Consider the following 24464-nt stretch of genomic DNA (forward strand, 5'->3'; position numbering starts at 1 on the left):
CACAAACATGCACAGGAACAAGTAGTCTCCCTGCGCAGTGGGAGTCACAACCTCGCTCTCATAAATGTGCATAAACACGCACAGCTCGGGCCGCGACACACACACACACACACACACACACACACACACACACACACACACACACACAGAGAGAGAGAGAGAGAGAGAGAGAGAGAGAGAAATATGACACATGTTTCAAATCTCCTCCCCAGAAGTCACAGCCAGAGCCTAATAATCAGCTTTCTCCTCCCTGACGCCACCTGCTCCTTCCAGCCTCCCCTCCCCTTTCCTCCCCTCCCCCCTCCTCCCCCCACCTGGGATCTGACAGAGAAATAGGAGTGATTAAATCCGAGCTGCGAGGCTGGCGCCCTCTCACCTGTGGCTCTCCTCCTCTTCCCATTTCCATTCTTGCGTCGACATCAGACTCCTAAAACACACCACCTTCTGTTTCCCTCCGTGAGAAACTTTAAACCAACACAAACATAAATATTGGCTCGATTTACATCAGTAAGTAACAAGTCCTGTACCTTTAACGATACTCTGTGCCTCTTTATTTAAAACATTGCTACTAGATTAGTTTGTGGCTGACATTTGCGGTTGCCATGGAGAGCCAGCATCACTCAGAGCCTGAAGGTGTGTAAAGAGCAACAAACACGCATCACCTACAGTTTCTTTTTTACACCATCACCATATGTTTGCTTCAGCAGGCCTTATTAGACAGTTATTGACTTGATGCTAAAGCCTGGAGGGTGAAAGTGAGATCATTGCTGCATTATGGTTTGTGTCTGCGAGCATCACTTCACTAAATGACAGCAGCGTGACTGAAAGGCCCAAAAACACACCTAACGACTGCTAAAACACTTGTATATATGCTGGATTCACACTAAACTACTAGCTTTTTTTATTCAACGCCAACGGAAACACTTTTTTAATTTATTAATTCATTCAAAACTCTGAATGGCCAGACTATATATCTAACATATATAGGGTGTCTAGCTAGGCGACATTGTTGCTCATGTGTACACATCATGATGAAAATTAGACCTGCTGAACTCCAATCAGTCATCACCGTTCCAAAAATAAAAACTATTAGAGGAGCTGAAAAAAATCAATTCAAGTCTGAATCGAGATTCTTATTTATAAAGATTCAGAATCGATTCACAAAGATTCAGAATCGATTCCAGGAACTCAAATGTTTGGCATGTTACAGGCTTGAGATGCACTTTTGTATGTTTTTTGGTCTTTGTTAGGAGAGTCAGGACTCCGTTTACTTTTGCGAACCCATAAATTGAGATGATTTATTTTTGAATCTGCTGATAAGTGGGGAGTAGAATGTAATTTTTTCCATACTCAGAAATTTGAGATGTTCTCATATATATTTTCTGAGTTGATAAGTGAGTACTCGTGTTTATTTGAAGTTATTGATAAATGAGAGAAAACAGTTTCCTTTGTAAGAAATCTGTGGTACATTTTTTTTAAACAGGTTGAGGACTCAAATGTTAAACTTGTTTCCACAGATACTTAAAAAGTATTTGACTGTATTACTTTCAAAGCTACTGTTAACTACAGATTTGTTATATTTTACAAGGTAAGCAAAAATAAATGTTGCCTTCTGGTCAAAAGATTGTTTCTGTTTACAGTTTTAGAATCACTTTATTTTACCTTGTAAATTAGCTTATTTTTAGCATGACCAGTTTAAAGTTAAATAAAAAATCTCCCATAACTTTAACCAACTTGCACAACAAAGTAGTTAATCCTAGAACTGACACTCTTTGTTAACATTGATTGTGAATTGATTTAAATCGAGTATCGATTCTGAATCGAAACCCAGAGAATCGGAATCGAATCAAATTGTGAGTTGCTCTAAGATTCACATCCCTAAAGACTAGGGTGCAAAAGTTTATTTACTTCAGAAATTCAACCTAAAAGGTGAAACTAATTCATGAGATAGACTCATTGCAGGTTATAGTTGTGATGATTACGGCTTATAGCAGAGGTAGACAACTCTCCCACCTGAGGGCCGCTTTCGGGATGTTTTAGTTGTTTCCCAGCTTCAACACACCTGATTTTAATCAGCAGGCTGCAAAAGGGTGGATAACTGAAACCGGGTCAGGGATTGGTCCTACTTGAAATCGGCAAGTTTAAGTTTATCTGCTTCTTGTTGATGAGTGAGGTAAGGAGAGAGCGGGACCTCGAAAGACACTCATCTGGTCTGCTGTGGTGAACATGGAGCAAGTTCTAAGTTTTCCAATCATCTTTGTTTTTATCCTCATCTATGATCATCGTGAGCTTTGGTTATTGACCAAGATCGCAAACACAAGCAGGCAAAATGAGTTTCCTCCTTAGCCAGGCCAGAGGAGCTCGGACGTTCAGGACACTGCTCCTCTACATCAACACGAGCCAGCTAACATGGTTCGGGCCTCGGGTAAAGACATCTTCCAGAGAGGTGTGGCAGGAAGCCCCCGGGTCGACCCCACACACCTTGGAGGGATTATAACCTAAGGTTGAGCTGGTGGAGGTTGCCGGGATGAGGATGGTTGGGCCTATCGGATCATAAGGAACAAACACGCTGCAGCACTATTACATATAGTACGGTTTCATTTCCCAGTACCCCGAGTCTGAATGTAAACCTTTCATTTATGTAAAAAACCGACACTTATCGTCTTTCTATACGTTCCTCGTGTGTAAGAGAGGCACAGCAATGATTCAAGAAGTCTATTCAGACACGCTACTGTCCGCAGGACTCCATTCATTAGGCCAATCAGTTAGATGATGAGGCTGAGAGGCAGGAACACTGAATGATAATGGAAGTGTGTGTGTGTGTGTGTTTTTTGTACATAAGTGTGTTCAATACGATGGACACAGATGAGGCTTCAGCTGCATAATTGTGGTGGGAATCATTAAACATTTAACCTAAACGAGCTGGATTTGGTATTTGTGGGCATTTATCGGCAGGTTGCTGTAGAAGTACACACACACACACACACACACACACACACACACACACACACACAGCTGGGAGTGTGACATTCTGCTGATTTGAGGTTTTAGCTGTTGGAGCAAGCTGAGACTCAGCAGGCGGAGGGAAAACACTTTTTCCCCACATTTTCTCAGACACACACACACACACGAATGCTACTCTGTGTGGCAGAACAGATGGTGTGAGGATGGTAAGGTCAGAGAGCAGATTTGTGGTAAACAAATTGATCTATAATAGATCATTAGCTAGATGGGATTAGCTGCTCTGTGGGCCCTTGTGCCAAAATCAAAGCTAACAGGCGAGGTAGCTTCTGACAACAATTGCTGTGCCTGAACTAGAAAACTGAATCCAGCATATAAAATACATTTCTGGCTCTACTAGACCACCCCATTAGGTTCCTTCTGCCAGACCACAGCAGGCACCGGAAGGTCATGTCAGCGTCTGACCGTCTCGCTCCATTAGGAGCTAATGAGTGGTGTGGTTGTAACACACAGACTGTGTTTTACGTAGAAAGAAGACCCAAGGAGCAACATGAAAGGGTGCGATGGCCTCGCATCGTCTCGACGGGTCACGCCAATTTACGCAAAGAAAACCGAAACTAGCCTTATCCTGACGGAACGCCGCTCTTTTGCTTCACTGAACTGACAAATCACTTTGGAGAGGTGCCATTACTCAAAGTCGAAAGGTAGAGCAATGGATCTTGTAAAGAAATTAAAACTCCAAGGCGCAACTTTATGAGGAAAACCAACGCGCGTGCAGTTAAATGAAAAGCAGGCTGGCATGGCAGGAATTATTTCTCCTTAAGCCTTCATTGAGTTCCCCTCAATGTAATTACAATCAACCCGGGTTGTGCTTAAAGTGTGTGTGAGCGGGAGTGTGTGTGCAGGGGGTGTAGCTAATTGAATAAAATCAGATGAAGAGCTGTTGTGGTGCTCAGATGGGGGGGGGGGGCTGCATCAAGGTCGGGCCTGATGAGATTTGATCAAATCAGCTCAAGGGACCGGATCCCATTGGGCGCAGCGCTCGGGTCTGATTTGATCTGATCAGCGGGAAGCAGTCTGTCATGGAGATAATCCAACTTTAGCCAATGAATTGGATGTTTACAGGATTTATTTGTGCCTAATCATAACACAATGTCACTTTTAGAGGAAGTCTGCGGAGCGTGCTGCGAGTAAACCTCGTGAATATGCATGTGTGTGGGATCCTAAACCGTAAAAACACATGGGTCATAATCACAACCTGAGAAGATGGAGACTCTGATTAGCCTTTTTTATTTCTTTTTAATCAGCGAACTCGAGCCTCGAGTCCTCGTTCATCACCGACTATTCACACAAGTCACCAGTCTTTTCAGACGCCAGTCAAATGGCGACCGTCACGGCAGAGAACGAGGGGTGAAGGGAGCGAGAGAGCAAGATGTTAGCAAGCATCGAAGGCTAATCAGCATGTCTGTGCCTCGCAATCACATCTCAATCAAATAAAACATTTATTTTAATAATGCTCTGCCGTCACCTGCCAGTAGGACCAACATTCAACATCTAATAAACGACAACATTTAGAGCAAAGCTCTGCCAAAAATAAACGTTTATTTATGGAATCCTAAAGTTGGATTTATTTAATTATTATTTTGAGATTGCGTGGGCCTGCAGAAAGGTAAATACTTACTCAGAGGAAATGAAATACTTCTCACCACAACATTCATGCTAAATACAAAAAGGTGTGGAAAATGGTGATGGGAGAGGTCAGCTGGGACGTACGCATCACATTTGCATGTCTGCAGCGGGAAGGACTGACATCTCGTCATGTAGTGGTTTTAAATGGCTAATTAAGGCCAGATGGGAAAAAATTATTCTTCTATTCCCCCAATAAATTTCCCATGAAATTATTTTTTGTTCTAGCCAAAACCGGTTAAACAGTTGGAAGTTTTTATTTGTTAATCCTTCTTAAATAAATAAATAAGATCTGTTGGATCATTTCAATGGGATTAGTTGATTTTTTGCTAGTTTACTTCTCCTCCTGGTAGAGATCAGCGAAGCTACCCAAACAAATGAAAGAACCCCATAAACTGCATGAGATTATTTGTGAGACGAGACCAAAAACAAAGATACGACTTATGAGAGTTGACTACGTGACATGCGAGATGATATTGACAAATGAGGTGAGATTTAAGAGATAAAAGCTACTAAAGGTCAGATAGTATCCAGACAATGAACTGAGATGTGTCAGATGAAACCAGACAGATGAGAAATGATGAGATTATATAAATTAAATGTGAGAGGAGGTAAAATAAACGATTGGATGAGACAACAAGATGAAGTGAGAATTCAAAGATTGATTTGAGAAAAAACTGAGAATAAGTGAGGTGTGAGATCAAAAAGGAAGATACGAGAACACATGAGGTGAGGAATTCGATTCAAAGATGAGACAAGGACATATGAGGCAAGGTGACATATGACACGAGGAGACGTCAGATGAAGATATATAATGAGGCAAGATGAACAGAGAAGATTTGAGATTAAATTCCATATGACCATCCCTGATGGTACATGAAGCGTACGACAGATGATGTTAAATAAAGAAAATGGGAGAGGGGAGAGCTTTGAAGTAGTTTAAACGGTACAAGAACAGCTCCTCTGTTTTAAATTAGTCTCCGCCTACTTTATCAGTGTGTTATTAATGAAATATCTCTAATCTAACAAGAGTAAAGCCACAGGCTGGGATTAAATCTATGATATCAAACTAGTGCCTTTTGCTGCTTTTGTCGCCCTCATACGTCTGATCGATGACCACATACATCCTCCGCTAAATTACTAAAGAAAACACTCAAAGTTTAAATCATACACAACATCTGCTTCTTCTTTTTGGGGGTGGAGAATTATAACCTGACAAGCTGAAAGACGACATGCAGAAACGCTCCAGACCCAGCTCGGCTCTCTGCACCATTAACAAAGCAGAGGGGCGTCTGACGGGTCCGCTACTTTAACGACTTTGTTTCTAAAAGCCGTTTTAAACCCGCAGGGCAGCAAAATACACACAACACAGCCATTGTTGACATCAAAGGAGAGGAACGTACAATAGACTGCACCGCGACCTGAGAGGTCTCTTTATGCAGTGCCCTTGTGTGTAGTATGTGAATATGTGGTCAACAACCCGTCGCCTTTTCCACATTCATCAGATTGATATTAATATTCATGAGGAAGCTGGTGGCCTGGGTCTCAAGATGGGGGGTTAACGAACAGAGTGGGCGCACACACTGGTGTGCACTAGTGTGCTCGCGTGTCACGGATGCAGGGGGCAGAGCTGTAATCAAATCACAGTCGCCCCCTCATCTCTGCCCTCATCAACCACCAGTGGCGCTCCTTCCGTACACACCAACATGCTACGTTACACGCTCGAGCGTGGTTCAGCACATGGACAGCTGAAGTGTGTGTGTGTTGAATAATAGTCCAGGGCTGGCCCATTTAAAGAGGCTAAGCTAAGCACTAGGAGGACAAATACCTAACCATTACCTCTCATTAGCATCCGTGGCTAACACAGACCTCCTGCTGAGCGGTGGAGAGCCCTCACGCTGGGACCACTCATGTATGATTGATGGTGAAACAGCGTCAGACACAATAACGCAACAAAAACAGAAAAAGCGCTAACAATACAATCTGTCGGATGAGGCGAGGTAATAAAAATGTAGACAAACAAAAGGAAGTCCGGCTAATCAAGAATTCCAGGCACAGCTCATTAATCTACGAGTGCCGACTCGGTTTGGAGGCCTGCAGATAAGTGGAATGACTGGCGTGTTCATGGCGAGGATCACGGAGACTCGTCCCATTCCATCTGTTATCTTTGCATCAGCAGCAAAAACAAAAGAGGATAAACGGGAACGGAGACGGGCCCTTTAGTGAGCTGGGTGGAAGCTGCAAAAGCAGAGAATCATCATGGTCCTCCGTTTAAGATGGAAGGTAAAATCTATGATTCCGCTTCTTATTCACAACCCAGGGGTCGATAATCCCAAAAGAGGAAGCTTTGGTTCCGCTACAACTCAAGATTCTCATCTATTATTTAGTCTCGTCCCCATTTCACAAACAGTGTTCCCAAACCGGCAGTCCTACATGCACCCCCCCCCCCCCCACACACACACACACACACACACACCCACACACACACACACACACACACACCCCCACACACACACACACACAAAACACCAGTTCTTATTGTACAGTACAGGATTGAGTTAATATTCCATTTTGATTTCATCCTGCCTTCCTGCTGACTAAGTGTTGGAAATTTATCATCCTCCCAAACCAGAGGCTTATGAATACTGTCTGCACAGTTTATTAGCACATCTTATGAATATATTATGGGAAATTAGAAAATGGAGATGAAATTAGCTCTTTATTAAAAATGAGAAAATGTTTCTGTGCGTTTATGCAGGACGAGAACTGCAGAGCACCAGAATGGCATCTTGTACTTAATGAAAAATGGAATCAGGCATAAAAAGAGCCCAACTCATTCACTACTGAACTCTAAACATGGCCATGAACGATGCGATCTTTGTTTAGTTTATAGTCCCATCCAGCCTTTCCTCACCTTTTCCCTGTCTTCCACTAGATCGTCCAGTTCATCGTCCATGTCCAGAATTCCTCCATCAGCATACTCCAGGTGGTGAATGTTCACTTGAACGTCCCCTTCCTGTCAGGGAAAAGAACATGGGGTGATCCAAAGAGGAGACCAGATTTTCAACAAAAGGATATTTAAATAATCCTAATGAAACCTGGTGAATGTCAGATTAGACAGAGTTGCTTTAGAGTGCTCTACCAGTTCCCACCATCTGTGTCTTTCCATCCTTTGGTATTAGTGAAATAAGAAAATAGCGATATGGCAATATATCGTGATATCGTTTCCAGCGATATATCGATATTAAAAAGCCATGTAGCAAATTTTTGGAGGAATTTACATGCAAACAATTGTGTATTTTCTTTTCTTTTGGTGCAATTCAAACACCGACCGCTAGCTGGCAGTAGGGTTGTCACGGTAACCGGTGTAGCGGTAAACCCCGGTAAAAAAGTAGACAATAAAAATAACCGTCTTGTTTTTAAAAGTATATATCATCTCGGTGGATTACCGTGGCTGCGGTGTAGGCGCAGTGACCCTTACCAGCCACCGTATCATCTGCTGAATTTGCCGGCGGCACATGCACACTTTTTTATTTGTTGTTTACGACCAAAACTTTCTTGAAGCTAAAGCTGAAATAATGGCCAAAGGAGGAGACGGCAGCGCTCAGGAGGACATTTATTATGCTCAAAGAAGACAAAGTCAGAAGTACGGGCATTTTTTGGATATTTGAAGAATGCCGAGGGACAGTCGATAGAAGACGGCTATCCTGTTTGCAGCACGTGCAGAAAAGGTGTCTGTGAAAGGCAGCAACGCTTCAAATCTCATGACACATCTGCGTGACCATCACCCACAACTCTACAGTCAACGCAAGGCAAGCTAACATTAGCGTTTTAGCTAAAATGTGTGATCCGAGGATTTGGGTTGAGGGAGAATGCAACGAGTCGCTATATAAAGCAGCCACAGCGCCCGCTGTCAGGTGCTGTGTCCTCGTGGTCCACAGCCCCCTCCTGGTTCCCTCATGTTTCCCTCCCGACGTTTCTGTGTCCCTTGTGTTCGCCATCCCACTCCAAGTTTTCCCCTTAGGGGTTCCCCTTAGGTCTCTGCGTCCTTGTGGTCCCCAGTCCCCTCCAGGTTTCCTCTCAGGTTCCCTTCTAGTAACTCCCCGTAGTTCTCTAGGTTCAGGTTTTCATTAGTCTCCTCTGGTGTGTGTGTTTTCCTTCTCCACTTGTTTTTTTTTCTCCCTCACTCCTCAGGTCTTTAGTTACTTATATTTTGGTTCTCCTGTGCCCCGAGTCTTTTAGGTTTATTTATGTAGTCTCATAGGTTATGGTTTATTCCCCTCCTCTGCTTAGTTTTCCCTTCCCATTTGGTTTATTGATTTCATCAGGCTCTCCTCTGGTTCTCTCTCCCCACGCACCTGGTCACAATAACCGTGAGGTAAAATTTTCACACCGTGGCAACCCTAGTTGGCAGCAGTGTGCAATAGGTTTTGTTTCCACCTTTGAACTGTAAATCCCTCTGTTATGGTTCAGATGCCTCATGGTAAACGTGTTAAGTATCAGTTTGGACTGTTTATTGAATTTTCCTATAATAAATTCAGTCTAAATAATTGCTAATATTGTCTGACTGACTATCGCAATATATCGTGATATATCATATCGTCTCCCCTGTATTGTGATACGAATCGTATCGCCATAATTTCACCAATACACATCCCTATTTGGTATTACTAATGCATAGCAACTAGCTTATTAGCTACAGGACCATAGTTGAGTTCGATTTTGTTAGAAGATTTTAAAATAAAGCAATACATCTCTTGAAAAGAAAAGAAAGTTGCAGTAGGAGGAGTTTTAAGTTCATAAAAATGAACGAGACATTTATATGGCTACAAAATAAAAACACAACCAAGATAAAACATTCCAGGTTCTGTCGTGATACTTCGCGTACCTTACTTCTACATTTTCAAATATTCCTTCCTCTGAAACTGTTACTCTTAAAATATGCCCTGGTGTTCAGACTCTGGCTTCAAAAACACAACATGGCAGCATCTGTGAACGGGATTCTACGGCTTCACTTTTGAATATCAGAAATATTTATTTCTTCTCCCATTCTGACGTTGGGACTTCTGGCCTCACACAAACGTTCCTGTACAGTACTGGCTGTTGTATTTGCTGCACCTTTACACCGTGCTCCTATGTGCTGAATGGTGTCAGCTCAATATTGTAATTCACAAAAGGGTCTATTTTTCACCATCTAATTGACACAACATAACCTTTCATGGCAACACCACCTGGACTCCCAAATCAACCCTTTGCTCACTTATTGTTCCTCAAAGCAGACATAAACAATCTCACTCACGGTCTGATGCAGGTGCCTAGCTGCTGCGTTCCTCACTATGTACTTGAAGCTCCTACAGGACTTTACAGTTATAAGTTACAACAATCATATGTGTTGAATGAACAAGATGTCTTCGTCTTCGTCTTCCTCCGCTTATCCGGGTCCGGGTCGCGGGGGCAGCATCCCAATTAGGGAGCTCCAGGCCGTCCTCTCCCCGGCCTTGTCCACCAGCTCCTCCGGCAGGACCCCAAGGCGTTCCCGGACCAGATTGGAGATGTAACCTCTCCAACGTGTCCTGGGTCGACCCGGGGGCCTTCTGCCGGCAGGACATGCCCGAAACACCTCCCCGGGGAGGCGTCCAGGAGGCATCCTGACCAGATGCCCAAACCACCTCAACTGGCTCCTTTCGATCCGGAGGAGCAGCGGTTCTACTGCGAGTCCCTCCCGAATGTCCGAGCTCCTCACCCTATCTCTAAGGCTGAGCCCGGCCACCCTACGGAGGAAACTCATTTCGGCCGCTTGTATCCGCGATCTCGTTCTTTCGGTCATTACCCAAAGCTCATGACCATAGGTGAGGATTGGGACGTAGATCGACCGGTAAATCGAGAGCCTGGCTTTCTGGCTCAGCTCCCTCTTCCCCACGACAGATCGGCTCAGCGTCCGCATCACTGCAGACGCCGAACCAATCCGCCTGTCGATCTCCCGATCCCTCCTACCCTCACTCGTGAACAAGACCCCGAGATACTTAAACTCCTCCACTTGAGGTAGGACCTCTCCCCCGACCCGGAGGTGGCAAGCCACCCTTTTCCGGTCGAGAACCATGGTCTCAGATTTGGAGGTGCTGATCCTCATCCCAGCCGCTTCAAATTCGGCCACGAACCTACCCAGCAAGAGCTGAAGGTCAGAGCTGGATGAAGCTAGGAGGACCACATCATCCGCAAAAAGCAGAGACGAGATTCTCCTGCCACCAAACTCGACACTCCACACCACGGCTGCACCTAGAAATTCTGTCCATAAAGGTAATGAACAGAACCGCTGACAAAGGGCAGCCCTGGCGGAGTCCAACCCTCACTGGGAACAGGTCCGACTTACTACCGGCTATGCGGACCAAACTCACGCTCCTCTGGTAAAGGGACTGAATGGCCCTTAACAGAAAGCCACCCACCCCATACTCCTGGAGCGTCCCCCACAGGGTGCCCCTGGGGACACGGTCATAAGCCTTCTCCAAATCCACAAAGCACATGTGGATTGGTTGGGCAAACTCCCATGCCCCCTCCATCACCCTTGCAAGGGTATAGAGCTGGTCCACAGTTCCACGGCCAGGACGAAAACCACATTGCTCCTCCTCTATCTGAGATTCAACTATCGATCGGACCCTCCTCTCCAGTACCTTGGCGTAGACCTTTCCAGGGAGGCTGAGGAGTGTGATCCCCCTATAGTTGGAACACACCCTCAGGTCACCCTTCTTAAAGATGGGGACCACCAACCCGGTCTGCCACTCCCTAGGAACTGCCCCCGATGACCACGCAATGTTGTAGAGACGTGTCAACCATGACAGCCCTACAACATCCATAGCCTTGAGATACCCAGGACGAACCTCATCTGCCCCCGGGGCTCCGCCGCTGTGTAGTTGTTTGACTACCTCAGCAACTTCTGCCCCCGAGATCGGACAGTCCATCCCCAGGCCTCCCAGCTCTGGTTCCTCCTCGGAATGCGCATTGGTGGGATTGAGGAGCTCCTCAAAGTATTCCTTCCACCGTCCGACTATAGCCTCAGTTGACGTCAGCAGCTCCCCATCCCCACTGTAAACAGTGTGAGCGAGTTGCTGCCTTCCTCTCCTGAGGCGCCGGACAGTTTGCCAGAACCTCTTTGGAGCCGATCGATAGTCTTTCTCCATGGCCTCACCAAACTCCTCCCACGCCCGAGATTTTGCCTCGGCAACTGCCACTGCTGCACCCCGCTTGGCTATCCGGTACCTGTCTGCTGCCTCCGGAGACCCACAGACCAGCCACGCCCTGTAGGCCTCCTTCTTCAGCCTGACGGCTCCCCGAACCTCTGGTGTCCACCAGCGGGTACGGGGGTTGCCACCACGACTGGCACCGGCCACCTTACGACCACAGCTAGCAACAGCCGCCTCGACAATCGCAGAGTGGAACAAGGCCCACTCGGACTCAATGTCCCCCACTGCTCTCGGGACGTGGTCAAAGCTCTGCCGGAGGTGGGAGTTGAAGACCGTCTTGACAGGTTCTTCTGCCAGGCGTTCCCAGCAGACCCTCACTATGCGTTTGGGTCTGCCAGGTCTACGCGGCATGTTCCCTTGCCATCTGATCCAACTCACCACCAGGTGGTGATCAGTTGACAGCTCCGCCCCTCTCTTCACTCGGGTGTCCAAAACATACGGCCGCAGGTCAGATGATACGACTACAAAATCTATCATCGACCTGTGACCTAGGCACAAGATGTTTAAATCAAATGTTTGAATAATCGGTGCTTAAACCAATGATGGCTTTAAAATGAATATTGCTCTTACCAAGGGCGTAGGAACAAGTTTAATATTGGAGGGGGGGGGGGGGCATTTTGGAAATCTAACAAATCTGTTGTAGGTCAATACGTCTATAGGTCAACCTCACTGAAAAAACTGCATTTAATGATTATTTCTGATTCTAACAGGTCACTGAGTGTTTCATGCAGGCTAAACATGAAAATAGTCTCCTACACCTATCTCCTGCATTAGCTTCTGATAGAAAATATACGGTAATACTCTAGGATATGAAAGCCTGACAGATGTGACTAAGGGCGTAAGGCAAAGCCCAGAAAGATGAGAAAATAAGTTTTCTAGCCCAGTTCACTTTTTTTTTTTGATCGGTGTCGGTGACCCATGAGCCAACCAGAAGGGGAGGAGACAAGCTCCCCATTAACCAGATCCAGGTTTGATTACCGGCCAACAAGGACATTTTATTTAAAAAAAGCTGTTTTTTTGTCAGTACTGTTTTATTTTTATTTAATAATATGAATGTAGATATATGATCTTATACATATGGGTAGAGATGTGTGAACAAACTTAATACAAGAGTAAAGCTGTGAAAATTCAGTCTGAATTGATCTGACTCATCAGTATATTTTAAACTACATCAGCCAACAACGCTGACCTAATAAATAAATAAAAATCTGTTTAATTTCTGACAGAATGAAAAAAGAAATAATTCACTCTCAACAACAGCTGGAACTACATTATTTTTCAGATGGCCAAAAGAAAACAACAGTGGTCAATATTGCAGTCTAAATGCACCAGAAGGCAGAAATTTACTCTTATCTTTTCTAACATTTCTAAGGAAGCGTGTACAGAATTTTATTTTATTCTTAAACCGTACTGCCCAGCTCTACTTGTTATGGGATTACATAAATTTACCTGTGTTTACTTATTATCACATTCACATCTTCCTCTCATCAGCCACCTAAAACCATCTCACTGTAGCACCTACCTGCACCTCAGCAGGTCTAGCTCTCCCCGTCTCACCCTCAGCAGGTCTGGCTCTCCCTGTCTCACCCTCATCAGGTCTGGCTCTCCCCGTCTCACCCTCAGCAGGTCTGGCTCTCCCCGTCTCACCCTCAGCAGGTCTGGCTCTCCCCGTCTCACCCTCAGCAGGTCTGGCTCTCCCCGTCTCACCCTCAGCAGGTCTGGCTCTCCCCGTCTCACCCTCAGCAGGTCTGGCTCTCCCCGTCTCACCCTCAGCAGGTCTGGCTCTCCCTGTCTCACCCTCAGCAGGTCTGGCTCTCTGTCTCACCTTCATCATTTTCCTGCTGAACGTTGATCTCATATGAAAAAAGAGACATTAATAAGGTTCAAAAATAAAATTTGATGAGAATATCACAAACAAGCAACAATCTCACTCACAAACTCCATTTTTATGTGCAATTCTACTTTATTTATTTCGTGTCAAATGATTTTTGTCTGTTACTGTAAAATTTGCCATTTTTTGTTGACTAGTAGTGTTGTTTAATGTTTAATGCTGCCTAAGATGTTTACGTTAGTCAGCCAGTCTAACGTTTGACCAGAAATACAATTATTTTCTTGGACTAAATTATTACCAACTCACATTTCCTTTCTTTCTTTTTTTGCGCATGAGAAGAACTCGCTGAGCTGCTGCTGTCGTCTCATCTCTGACGCCTGTGTCTGTCTCGGCTCAGACTCCTGCTTCACTCAGGCAGCTTGACTCCCTGAGGGGAGGGGCTGTGTCGGTGAGAAGTCTGCTGTGTCTTTCAAAATAAAAGCTTGCGAGTGAAATTTTTCTAAATCTATTTTTTTCTTCTCCATGTTATTGGAGGGGACATGTCCCACCCCACCCCCCTGGTTCCGACGCCCTTGGCTCTTACAATGATCCATTTCAGATCTTATGATCAGTATTTGGTTGATTTAACAAGTTAATCATTGTTTACACTCATACACATTACAATAAGATACTCGTTAAGGTTAATATTCACCTCACGTAAGTGTTTGAACATTCTCATTCACAAAGTGTTAAAACATCTTTGTATCTGAAGAAGGCGTGGTTGTCTGAGGAATGTTGATAACGACTCAAACGTGTCAAATTCTGATTTGCCAAACTTGCCCAAAACTTATAACACAGGGGGTTTATTAAAACAAGAATTACTTCCCGATTACTTCAGTTTCTAGCCGACTCTCGAACCGGCCAATTCGGGAACAAGCAATTTTGAGACATCTCTTTGGACCTCCAGTCACAAGCCTCTTTGCACGCTGCGGCTGATCCAGCCCAAACAGCTCTTTTCAGAGCTATTTCACACCTCAGACATCTGACCGCAGACCCCGGGTTGCATCTCATGGCCGGTGAAGCTGGACTCAGGAAGCTACTAATCTCTGAGTATTGTGGTTTCGACGTCCGGTGACCTCACCACTCGGACCGCACCCCTCATACTCATAGAACAACTCATACCAAGGGTGTCGTAAGCCTGCACACTGGAGTCTGATGACTTTTATAAATAAACAACTCTCTAGTTATGAACAACAACAAATTCAATTACAATCCAGACAACACAACAACACAGCAAAGAACCCTAGAATCTTCTGATTAAACATTCAAAGATCAGATTAATATTTCATATTTATATGGAATCATCACATCTTATTGGCCATAATTAACTAATGTCTTCCACTACAATATCAACCACTTCTTCAGTCTGTTGGTGGTAACATGCCCTGCAGGGCTTTGACCTCCCTTGATGGTTCTTCCTCTTCCTCGTTGCGTTTCTGCTGCCTGAGGCCCCAACAGTTCATCTCCGGCGGCCATCTTTGTCATGTACTCCTGGATCTTTTTTTTCCGTTTAAGGTCAATACTGGTTATGAGACTCATAAATATCAGCTTAGTGTACAGTCTGGGAGCACTGAACTTTATTCAACCTTACTCTTCAGTGAGTGATAGCAAAGAGGCACATGATGGCTAAAGGGGTTTTTCTGGCTTAACTGGCTCTCAGGAAACTCCCTTATTCTTTAAGAACTTCATTGTACTGGATGATCTGGTAGTTTCCCAGTTTGTTGGACTTGTAGGGAGACCGTGGCAACAGAAGTTCAGCATCACCTGCAGGTCAAGGTGTGTATAGAGTACAATTTACAGAGTTAACAGGTAGAAGGGAAGGAACGGACGTTATTCAGACATAATTCTGTTTGTGTTGTCTGTTGAAAAGTGTTAAATTTAAAATTATTTTATATGGTAAAATAAGAGATTTCTAAAAACAAATACATTTGGGTGGACAAACTCAGAAAAGTCACAAAAAATTGATTTCAGGGAGTTTCATCCAACCAGTTAGACCCACATATAGCCTAGGGGCTGGGCAATAAATCGAAAATGTATCATCGAAATTTCTAACTCTTATTGAGATAATTTTTCCCATGTCAATAAATTTTATAATACAAAAATGAAAAGATGTGTGTAGGTTGGCTACATTCATGTCCCTTTCAGAAGCTGTACCACCTTGAGTCACAGAAAAATGTGACTCAACGTGATACATGTGTCAGCCCCATCTAGAGGACAACTTTTGTTTCTGCGCATACCTGTAGTTCTCGTCCATTTATCGTTATCGTTATCGAGGTGAAATCGGCAATATATCGTGATTTTCATTTTAGGCCACATCGCCCAGCCCTACTAGCACCTCACTCAAGGATAAAAACAGCAAAGTGTTTCCAATTAAAATTTAAACACAAGTGATCTTTATATAGAAAAAAATCAAAAAGAAAATCTTCCAGACACTGATCGACCATCAGACCAACAAACACCGACTAGCCTACACCAACTGTCTGATCGACCAACAGACGACCAGACAGACCAACACCGACTAACACCACCCGACTGATTGACAGTAACCAACCAACCAACACAGATGGCCAGCGACTGACAAACATGAACTCACTGATCGATCAACCGACACCAACCAACCGAGACTGATGGACCAACACCAACGACCAACCAGACAGGCAGATAGATAAAACAAGGTTCTGTTTTATCACAGGTTCAGCTGTATCCAAATGGGAATTACAATTCCTTCTTTTCCCAACACTCCCAGTCCAGGAGAGATTTCCATCACAAGGATAATGGGATCGACCCATGGGAGGCGACATCGCCTCTCCTCCATTCATTTTCAATGAGACATGCGTGACAAAGCGATGATCGCAGGTCTCTCTCCTACTAAGCGAAACGCGAAAAACGTGCGTGTGAAATTTTGCGCTCGTGCACGTGTCGTGCACAGGCGACCCAGCAACGCGATCCCAGAAAGTTGAAATACTTTCAACTTTTCATCGCTGTCGCTCGGACGAGGACCAATCAACGGAGGTTTCATTCACTGACCAATGAGCGGACAGGATGCTCCGTACACCTCCGAGCAAACATCGAGGAGAAGTTGATTATTATTATGTTTTATAAAGTAAAATCACAAATAAGATTTCACATAACTCTAGCAGCACCTTGTGAAACATCATATCTACCACTTTATTAACTCTGAACCGCTTAAATAACCTTAATTCCCTCCAACCTGACACAGCCAATCAAAACAACGGAAGTTTCAATTTCGCCATGGAACAGAACGCGTAGACGGCTTTGCCGCTGGCCGCTGCCGCGGATCGCCTCCCGTGTGTTCAGGTAATAAAAGAGACAGCGACAAATTTCGCTGATCGCGGTCATTTGTCACCTCCCGTGTGTCGAGCCCATAAAACTTCCATTTTTGATGGTTACAATAAAACCAGTGTCAGGCTTCTGATGTGGACCAAACATCCTGCAGTTTTCACACACCACTGTTGGCCACACAAATATATTAGCAAGCAGCTCTGTAATGCGCCTGCAAACAAACATGAGACTAAAGAATTCATGTCACACCGTCATGTGCAGAGTAGGAAACATAAAAACAACCAAACCTGTTGTGTAAATGTAAAAATCTCTACTTTGTCCTTTGATTTACCCTCAGGTTTACATTTATCAAAGCCTACTTCATGTCGAATAATTAATGTGACTTTTCTTAGCGCCGGAAACTTTCAAACAAATATCACCCGTCCAGCTAGCTCTGATGTGCTGATGCTTATTTTTTCTTTTTACCTTTATTAAAACAAACTGTCAAAGCTAACTTTAAAGCTTTTAACTAAATATAGTCTGGCACCTGCAACTGTACTTGATTCATGTTAAAATGACTCATCTGTGTCTGAAAATAAAACGAACAGTGACATATTTAAAAAAATAAAATAAAAGACTCCTAGGAGACTGTAGTGTAGCAAAATGGTAAATATGAAGAAATTGTTTATAAAGGAAATGGCCGTGTTAAAAGGAGTCATCCCAAAGCATTTACACCCGACGAGAAAAGCAGGTCCAACCTGACCATCTGCTGGAGGGCGGGTGCCATTGACCGCAACCAACGAGGGAAGTACTGTGTTTGGGGATGACATCATCGCACCAGCAAGGCTTTGTGAAAAAAAGAGGAATGAACTTGATTTTCAGGAAAGGAATTTCAGCAGATTACTGGATTTAAGCACAAGATTAATGCCCGAGGTTAATGAGCATCTCTTCTGGAGAATCACACTCTTTCTCTCCATCGACCAAAGAGTTTATGACACTTCAGAGGGAGAATAATCCGTACGTAGAGAAAAGGGCAGGGAAGAGATCCTCTGAAGTCTCCGTTTGTCAATCCCGGGTAATTCCTACGCTCTTCCCATAAAGTAAACAACAGAAGGAGCTTGGAGTCAGTCATCAGCAGGGGGAAGCTGACGGAGCTTTCTCACACGTTGATCTAGAGAAGAATGGTGCATTATGAGACTTTAGGAGCAGGGCACAAGAAAAAAAAGTTGTTTTGATCGACACAAGAGAAAGGACAAGGTTAGGGTTGGGTGATAAACAATAAATCTGATCATATAATAAAGTATCAAGAAAACATTTTTTGTAATTAACTGATTATTCAACAGCACAGCTGTTTCCCAAAACTCGGTGCCTCTTAAAGATCAATGTTACTCATATTTTAGTACATTTGCAATGGTCTCTAGTAGGAATGAACACCTTGTAAGTTGTTCTCTGGGGGGGGGGGAGCTCAGATGTTCCTGTTTGAGGACAAAGAAGTCAGCTGGAGGAGAGGAGAAAGTAGCTTCAGACAGCAAGATTTAGAGTCTCGTTTCCTGATATTTGGACCTCTCTCCTCTGACTGGCTAACAGCGATGTGACTCTACCACTAGCTCTGTTTTGCTCTGCAACGTTGATGTTTTATCTCCACAAATAACACAAGCCTGGAGGAGTTCTGCTGTGTGGTGGAGTTGCTAATGCTAACGGTTAGCTTCTACTAGCCGAGACGTTCTCTGCTGCTTCCTGGATGCTAAACCAACAGCAGCCTTCCTTTTCAGAGTCAAGATGGGCGAGTCCATGCATGTTAGGTTGAACTTGCTCTTTAATTACCGTACTTTTCCAACACAACGTCCCGGTGAATGAGCAGCAAAACTCTTGATTACAACAAACTGAGTCCGTGGACAAAGAAAATGAAGATTTGGCTGCATTTTGTGAAAATAACCAGAAAAATAGCTACAAGTAACATCTGTGACAAGATTGCGGCTCTCACATAGAAAGAAATCAGTAATTTCATGAAGCACCACTTGGTTGATGGCGTTAGTGTGTGAGCCCAAGCATGACTCGTCTTCCAGTGCTCCAAAATAAAGCATCCAAGCCCCCAACCTGCCAGCTGTAAGAGCAACACTGGTGGGGGCAGTAAGTGGGCGTGGTGAGGGCGGAATGTGACTAAAATGCAGCTGAGAAACATTCTCGTTAGGCTCCGATTTATGAAGCAGATTATGAAAAGTACGGTTTTAGTAAGGATTCTACGCAATGTTTGATTGAGGAGACCCCAGGGGTCACAGTGACAGGACAGTGTCACACTGTCACAGACGCATGACATTCTGTCTCAATCTGTCCCCCGTCCGTATTCTGCGCTTCAGGCTGTGTGTGCGTGTGGGAGGTCTTGTTCTGTGTGAAAACGAAACAGTACAAGTGATAAAGCTGCAGGATTTCATAATTGTATCCTTCTCAGCAGCAGCACTGCAGGTGCTGTCCATGTCCAACATGTGCATAAGCCAGGTCCTTAGTCAACTTAAAGTTGCGCACATTTTTCCGCTACGTTTTCTTTCATAAATCCCAAAGTTTGCGTAGAAAGTTGCTTACGCAGTTTTCCCACCCCGTTTTGTGAGTAAGCAAGCTTGATAAATGAGGCCCCAGAAACCTGCTAGAGTTTAGAGGTTGGACTCCCCAAGACGCAGCAGCTGACGGGGAATCCCATCGGATGTTACTGCAGTTTGTTGACCTTCGGGTAATTTCCAAAACACATCCTGCAAGGTCTGAACTCAGTTATGCTAGGATGACTACCAGCAGGTTGGAAAAGTTACATTAAAGTTTAAAAAATGAAAAGCGTTCAGCATAGCTGAGCTCTGACTCACATTCCCACCAACAACGGAGGAGTTCTGTTCCCCCAGCATGGATGAGGAGGAGGGCAAAGTGCTCTCAGCTAGTGAGGAGTCAGGGGCAGTAATCTGGACCAAACCGGCACACCCAGACCATGAGACAGGAGGAGACGGCTACAGCGGCTGGCTGCTTCCTGAGAGGCCTGCCAGGCTAAAGGCCCGTTCTGATGTAGGGATCAAGGCGAGCTCAGCCTGGTCAGCTGATATTGAGATGGGATTTTCCACAAACTTCTTAACTTGAGCATCACCGGACAAAACAAGCCTGTCCTTCTGAAACGGGATAGACTCGATAAGTTTTTGTATCAAGTCAGAAACAAAAGCAGCTATATTTAGTTTTTTATCCGAGTGGTCCTAATAAGATGTCATAAAATATAAAATACGATCAGATGTTACTGACAATAATCCACAGTAACTTCTTTTCTGGAGAATATACCCAAACAAGTAGTTTTAGCCTCATTTACTGTATTTCTGTCTGCTATATTTAATAAAATCTTCCACTTACTGTGTATTTTTAGAGCAAAGCACATAAGATGATGGATGGTTCACGTCCTTTCACACAGAACTGTATTTTTCTCATCTCTATATCAAACATCTTGGGTGTAAAACTTTGCACACTCCATGTTTGTGTACCTCCTCTAACTAGGCAGCAGAAGAGGTTTTATATATTTCATCACCATGCCGACGGTGTGCAAACACGTTCCTTACAAAGAACGTTCTATAAAAAGCCTTTTTTATGAGAAAGTTTCATAACTGTTTTCTCAACTGTGCAGGGATGAAAGCAGCTAAACATGAGAGGAGAGATGGAGCTGAGAGCTAACTGCTAATTAGGAACTTTCATTGCTGCGATGCACGAGTCCGTGCACATCTACACACACACACACACACACACACACACACACACACACACACACACACTCTCTGTGGTGAAGCCGGGGTTTTGACACTGTCCCTGCTGTCAGCTGAGAGGTCAGCGAGTGGAGAAATCTGCAGCTAATGTGGGAGCTAAGTGGACTCTGCTGGCAGAGGCAGCGAGCTCATCTGGTGCGATCTGTTTGGTCTTGCTGGCAGCTCCGGAGCTGGACTCCTCTATTAGAAAAGGGGCTGCTGACTCAGTGGCTAATTAACATGCGAGGTGAAAAACAATCAAGGCCCGGGTGGATTCTAATCACACCGTCACATTTAGCCTGCTGCAGCTTGTGCACAGCAGCGTGTCACACAGAGTCAACAGGAGCAGAATGGGCTCGGCTGTCAGTGAAGCAAAGACTCGACGGCTCAGGGGATCACTGACTGAGATGAGCTCTTCTGGGTGTGTTTGTGTGTCCTTATCCACTGAGAGGAAGCAATCCATCGAGCAAGCCAGCCGCCCCATCGCTGCCTCAATCCGCGCTTCTTCCTGCTTCACCCCGAGGGAGTGTGTGGGCAGGCTGAGCGCGGACCAGGGAAACCAATAAGACCGGGGCCTGTCACCAATCCTAATCCCCGATCACTCACAGCACAAAGCCTCCTGTCCGCCACGCACCTTCTCCATCCGCGGCCACATTGAAGACATCAAACAGTAAACTTCCACCTGCCGGCCGAGATACCGGGGCTTAAACCAGCAGCTATTGTAGCTGCAGACAGCGAGTCTGCACAGAGCCCCACACACAAGAACACTATCATGCTCTGACAGCACGCACGCAGGCTGCTGATTAATAAAAAGGTCAGCTCGGCAGAATGATTAATGTTCAAATGATTGCAACATTAAGGGTAGAGAAAGGCTGCAGGTTGGTATCTTGTTGTCTGGAAGGAGTCAGAGGCTTTCAGAGGGAAAACAGACGCTCACGGGAGGCCCAGTTTTCTTTAAAAGGAATTTTCCTCTGCTAATGCAAGACAACAGAGATTTGGCTGATTTGAAGGCACATTAATCATCAAAACAACTTAATTTATGCTAGCATTGTATCCCGTTTGAACACCCAACTCTAAATATATTCAACAATATAATTTTGAAACACTTCTCCAACTCAATAATATGCAATCTCTCTTTTTGCCTGCTCCCATCCTAGAAAAACACAACAGTTAAACTCAGCAGCAACTTTGCCAGCAGCTGAGTTCTCCAAGATGCACACAACACATCCACACCAACAACCGGCCACTTTCCTCTGTTAATGGACCTGCTGACAGAAAATTCAGTAGAGCCAGAGAGCTGACTGACAGTCAGAGGAAAAATGCAGAACCACAGCCTAATTTAAACTGCTAACATTCATTTTAATCAACAACAGGACTTACTAAGTTATGTGGAAGTTTCAGGGGTTAGCATGTTAGAGCAGTGATGATGGTTCAAACCCTATGCAGCCTTTTCTGTGAGGAGTTAGAATGTTCTCAACGATGCATGAGTAGCTCTCCCCGTGCATGCGTGGAGTTGGCATGTTCTCCTCATGCGTGTGTGGAGTTTGCATGTTCTCCTCATGCGTGTGTGGAGTTTGCATGTTCTCCTCATGCATGTGTGGAGTTAGGGTGTTCTCCTCATGCCTGCGTGGAGTCGGCGTGTTCTCCTCATGCATGCGTGGAGTTGGCGTGTTCTCCTCATGCATGCGTGGAGTTGGCGTGTTCTCCCCATGCATGCGTGGAGTTAGCGTGTTCTCCCCATGCATGCGTGGAGTTGGCCTGTTCTCCCCATGCATGCGTGGAGTTGGCGTGTTCTCCCCATGCCTGCGTGGAGTTGGCGTGTTTTCCTCAAGCATGCGTGGAGTTGGCGTGTTTTCCTCAAGCATGTGTGGAGTTGGCGTGTTCTCCTCAAGCATGCGTGGAGTTGGCGTGTTCTCCTCATGCATATGTGGAGTTGGCGTGTTCTCCTCATGCCTGCGTGGAGTTGACGTGTTCTCCTCATGCCTGCGTGGAGTTGGCGTGTTTTCCTCAAGCATGTGTGGAGTTGGCGTGTTCTCCTCAAGCATGCGTGGAGTTGGCGTGTTCTCCTCATGCATATGTGGAGTTGGCGTGTTCTCCTCATGCATGCGTGGAGTTGGCGTGTTCTCCTCATGCATGCGTGGAGTTGGCGTGTTCTCCTCATGCATGCGTGGAGTTGGCGTGTTCTCCTCATGCATGCGTGGAGTTGGCGTGTTCTTATGCCTGCGTGGAGTTGGCGTGTTCTCCTCATGCCTGCGTGGAGTTGGCGTGTTCTCCTCATGCCTGCGTGGAGTTGGCGTGTTCTCCTCATGCCTGCGTGGAGTTGGCGTGTTCTCCTCATGCCTGCGTGGAGTTGGCGTGTTCTCCTCAAGCATGCGTGGAGTTAGCGTGTTCTCCTCATGCATGAGTGGAGTTGAGGTGTTCTCCACATGCCTGCGTGGAGTTGGCGTGTTCTCCTCATGCCTGCGTGGAGTTGGCGTGTTCTCCTCATGCCTGCATGGAGTTGGCGTGTTCTCCTCATGCCTGCGTGGAGTTGGCGTGTTCTCCTCATGCCTGCGTGGAGTTGGCGTGTTCTCCTCATGCCTGCGTGGAGTTGGCGTGTTCTCCTCATGCCTACGTGGAGTTGGCGTGTTCTCCTCATGCCTGCGTGGAGTTGGCGTGTTCTCCTCATGCCTGCGTGGAGTTGGCGTGTTCTCCTCAAGCATGCGTGGAGTTGGCGTGTTCTCCTCATGCATGCGTGGAGTTGGCGTGTTCTCCTCATGCATGCGTGGAGTTGGCGTGTTCTCCTCATGCATGCGTGGAGTTGGCGTGTTCTCCCCATGCATGATTAGGGTTTGTGTGTTATCTCCATGCATATAATTAGCATGTTCTCATTCATGCAGTGGTGCAGTGGTTAGAGCTGTTGCCTTGCAGCGAGAAGGTCCTGGGTTCCATTCCCGGCCTGAGGTCTTTCTGCATGGAGTTTGCATGTTCTCCCTGTGCATGCGTGGGTTCTCTCTGGGTTCTCCGGCTTCCTCCCACAGTCCAAAAACATGACTGTTAGGTCAATTGGTCTGTCTAAATTGTCCTTTGGTGTGTCTCTGTGTTGCCCTGCGATGGACTGGCTCTCTGTCCAGGGTGTACCCCGCCCAATTGCCCGTTGACTGCTGGAGATAGGCACCAGCCCCCCCCCCCCCCCGACCCTACGTGGACAAAGCGGGTTCAGAAGATGGATGGATGGATCATTCGTGCATGGAGCCAGCATGTTTAACCCATGCTTGCATGGGTTTTCTCTCATTTCCTCCCACAGAACAAAACATTTGAAGTTAACAGAAGGCTACAATTGTCCCTAGGCATGAGCGAGTGACCGGTTTGTTTGTCTCTGTGTGTCCTTGTGACAGACTGGAGACCTATCCTGGGTGAACTCTCACACCCGATAACTGCTAAAGATTAACAGACCCTGAGAACCTAGTGAGGATGAAGCAGTTTGGAGAATGGATGGATGCTTGAATAGATGCATGGAGCAGAAAATCGTAGATTAATTCATTGATACTGACTTTTGGCTAATTTCACCTACAGATTATTTATGTGCAACTCTCCTGAAAGTTAAAGTTAAGAAAAAATTAATCAGCTAATGAGGTAAATGTTATTTTATGTAAAGTTTGTTGATCTTTTTAGGTGTAATGGCAC

General features: G+C 45.3%; 1 protein-coding gene across 2 annotated transcripts in view; it reads right to left on the reverse strand.

Annotated features, from left to right (window-relative positions):
- The window catches only part of pard3ba (par-3 family cell polarity regulator beta a), a 247550-nt gene that overhangs the window by 222253 nt on the left and 833 nt on the right, over positions 1 to 24464 (reverse strand). The window contains exons 1-2 of one of the 2 annotated variants that reach the window (XM_054743136.1): positions 14023 to 14150; positions 7562 to 7663 (exon numbers count right to left, since the gene is read on the reverse strand). In XM_054743136.1, the coding sequence (XP_054599111.1) occupies positions 7562 to 7663; positions 14023 to 14049 (129 nt within the window). In that variant the 5' untranslated portion in view covers positions 14050 to 14150. Of the gene's footprint in view, positions 1 to 7561; positions 7664 to 14022; positions 14151 to 24464 lie in introns of those variants that run through there. The other variant, XM_054743134.2, reaches the window with a different exon arrangement.

This window comes from Nothobranchius furzeri, chromosome 14, assembly GCF_043380555.1.
Source record: "Nothobranchius furzeri strain GRZ-AD chromosome 14, NfurGRZ-RIMD1, whole genome shotgun sequence".
NCBI classification, from domain to species: domain Eukaryota; kingdom Metazoa; phylum Chordata; class Actinopteri; order Cyprinodontiformes; family Nothobranchiidae; genus Nothobranchius; species Nothobranchius furzeri.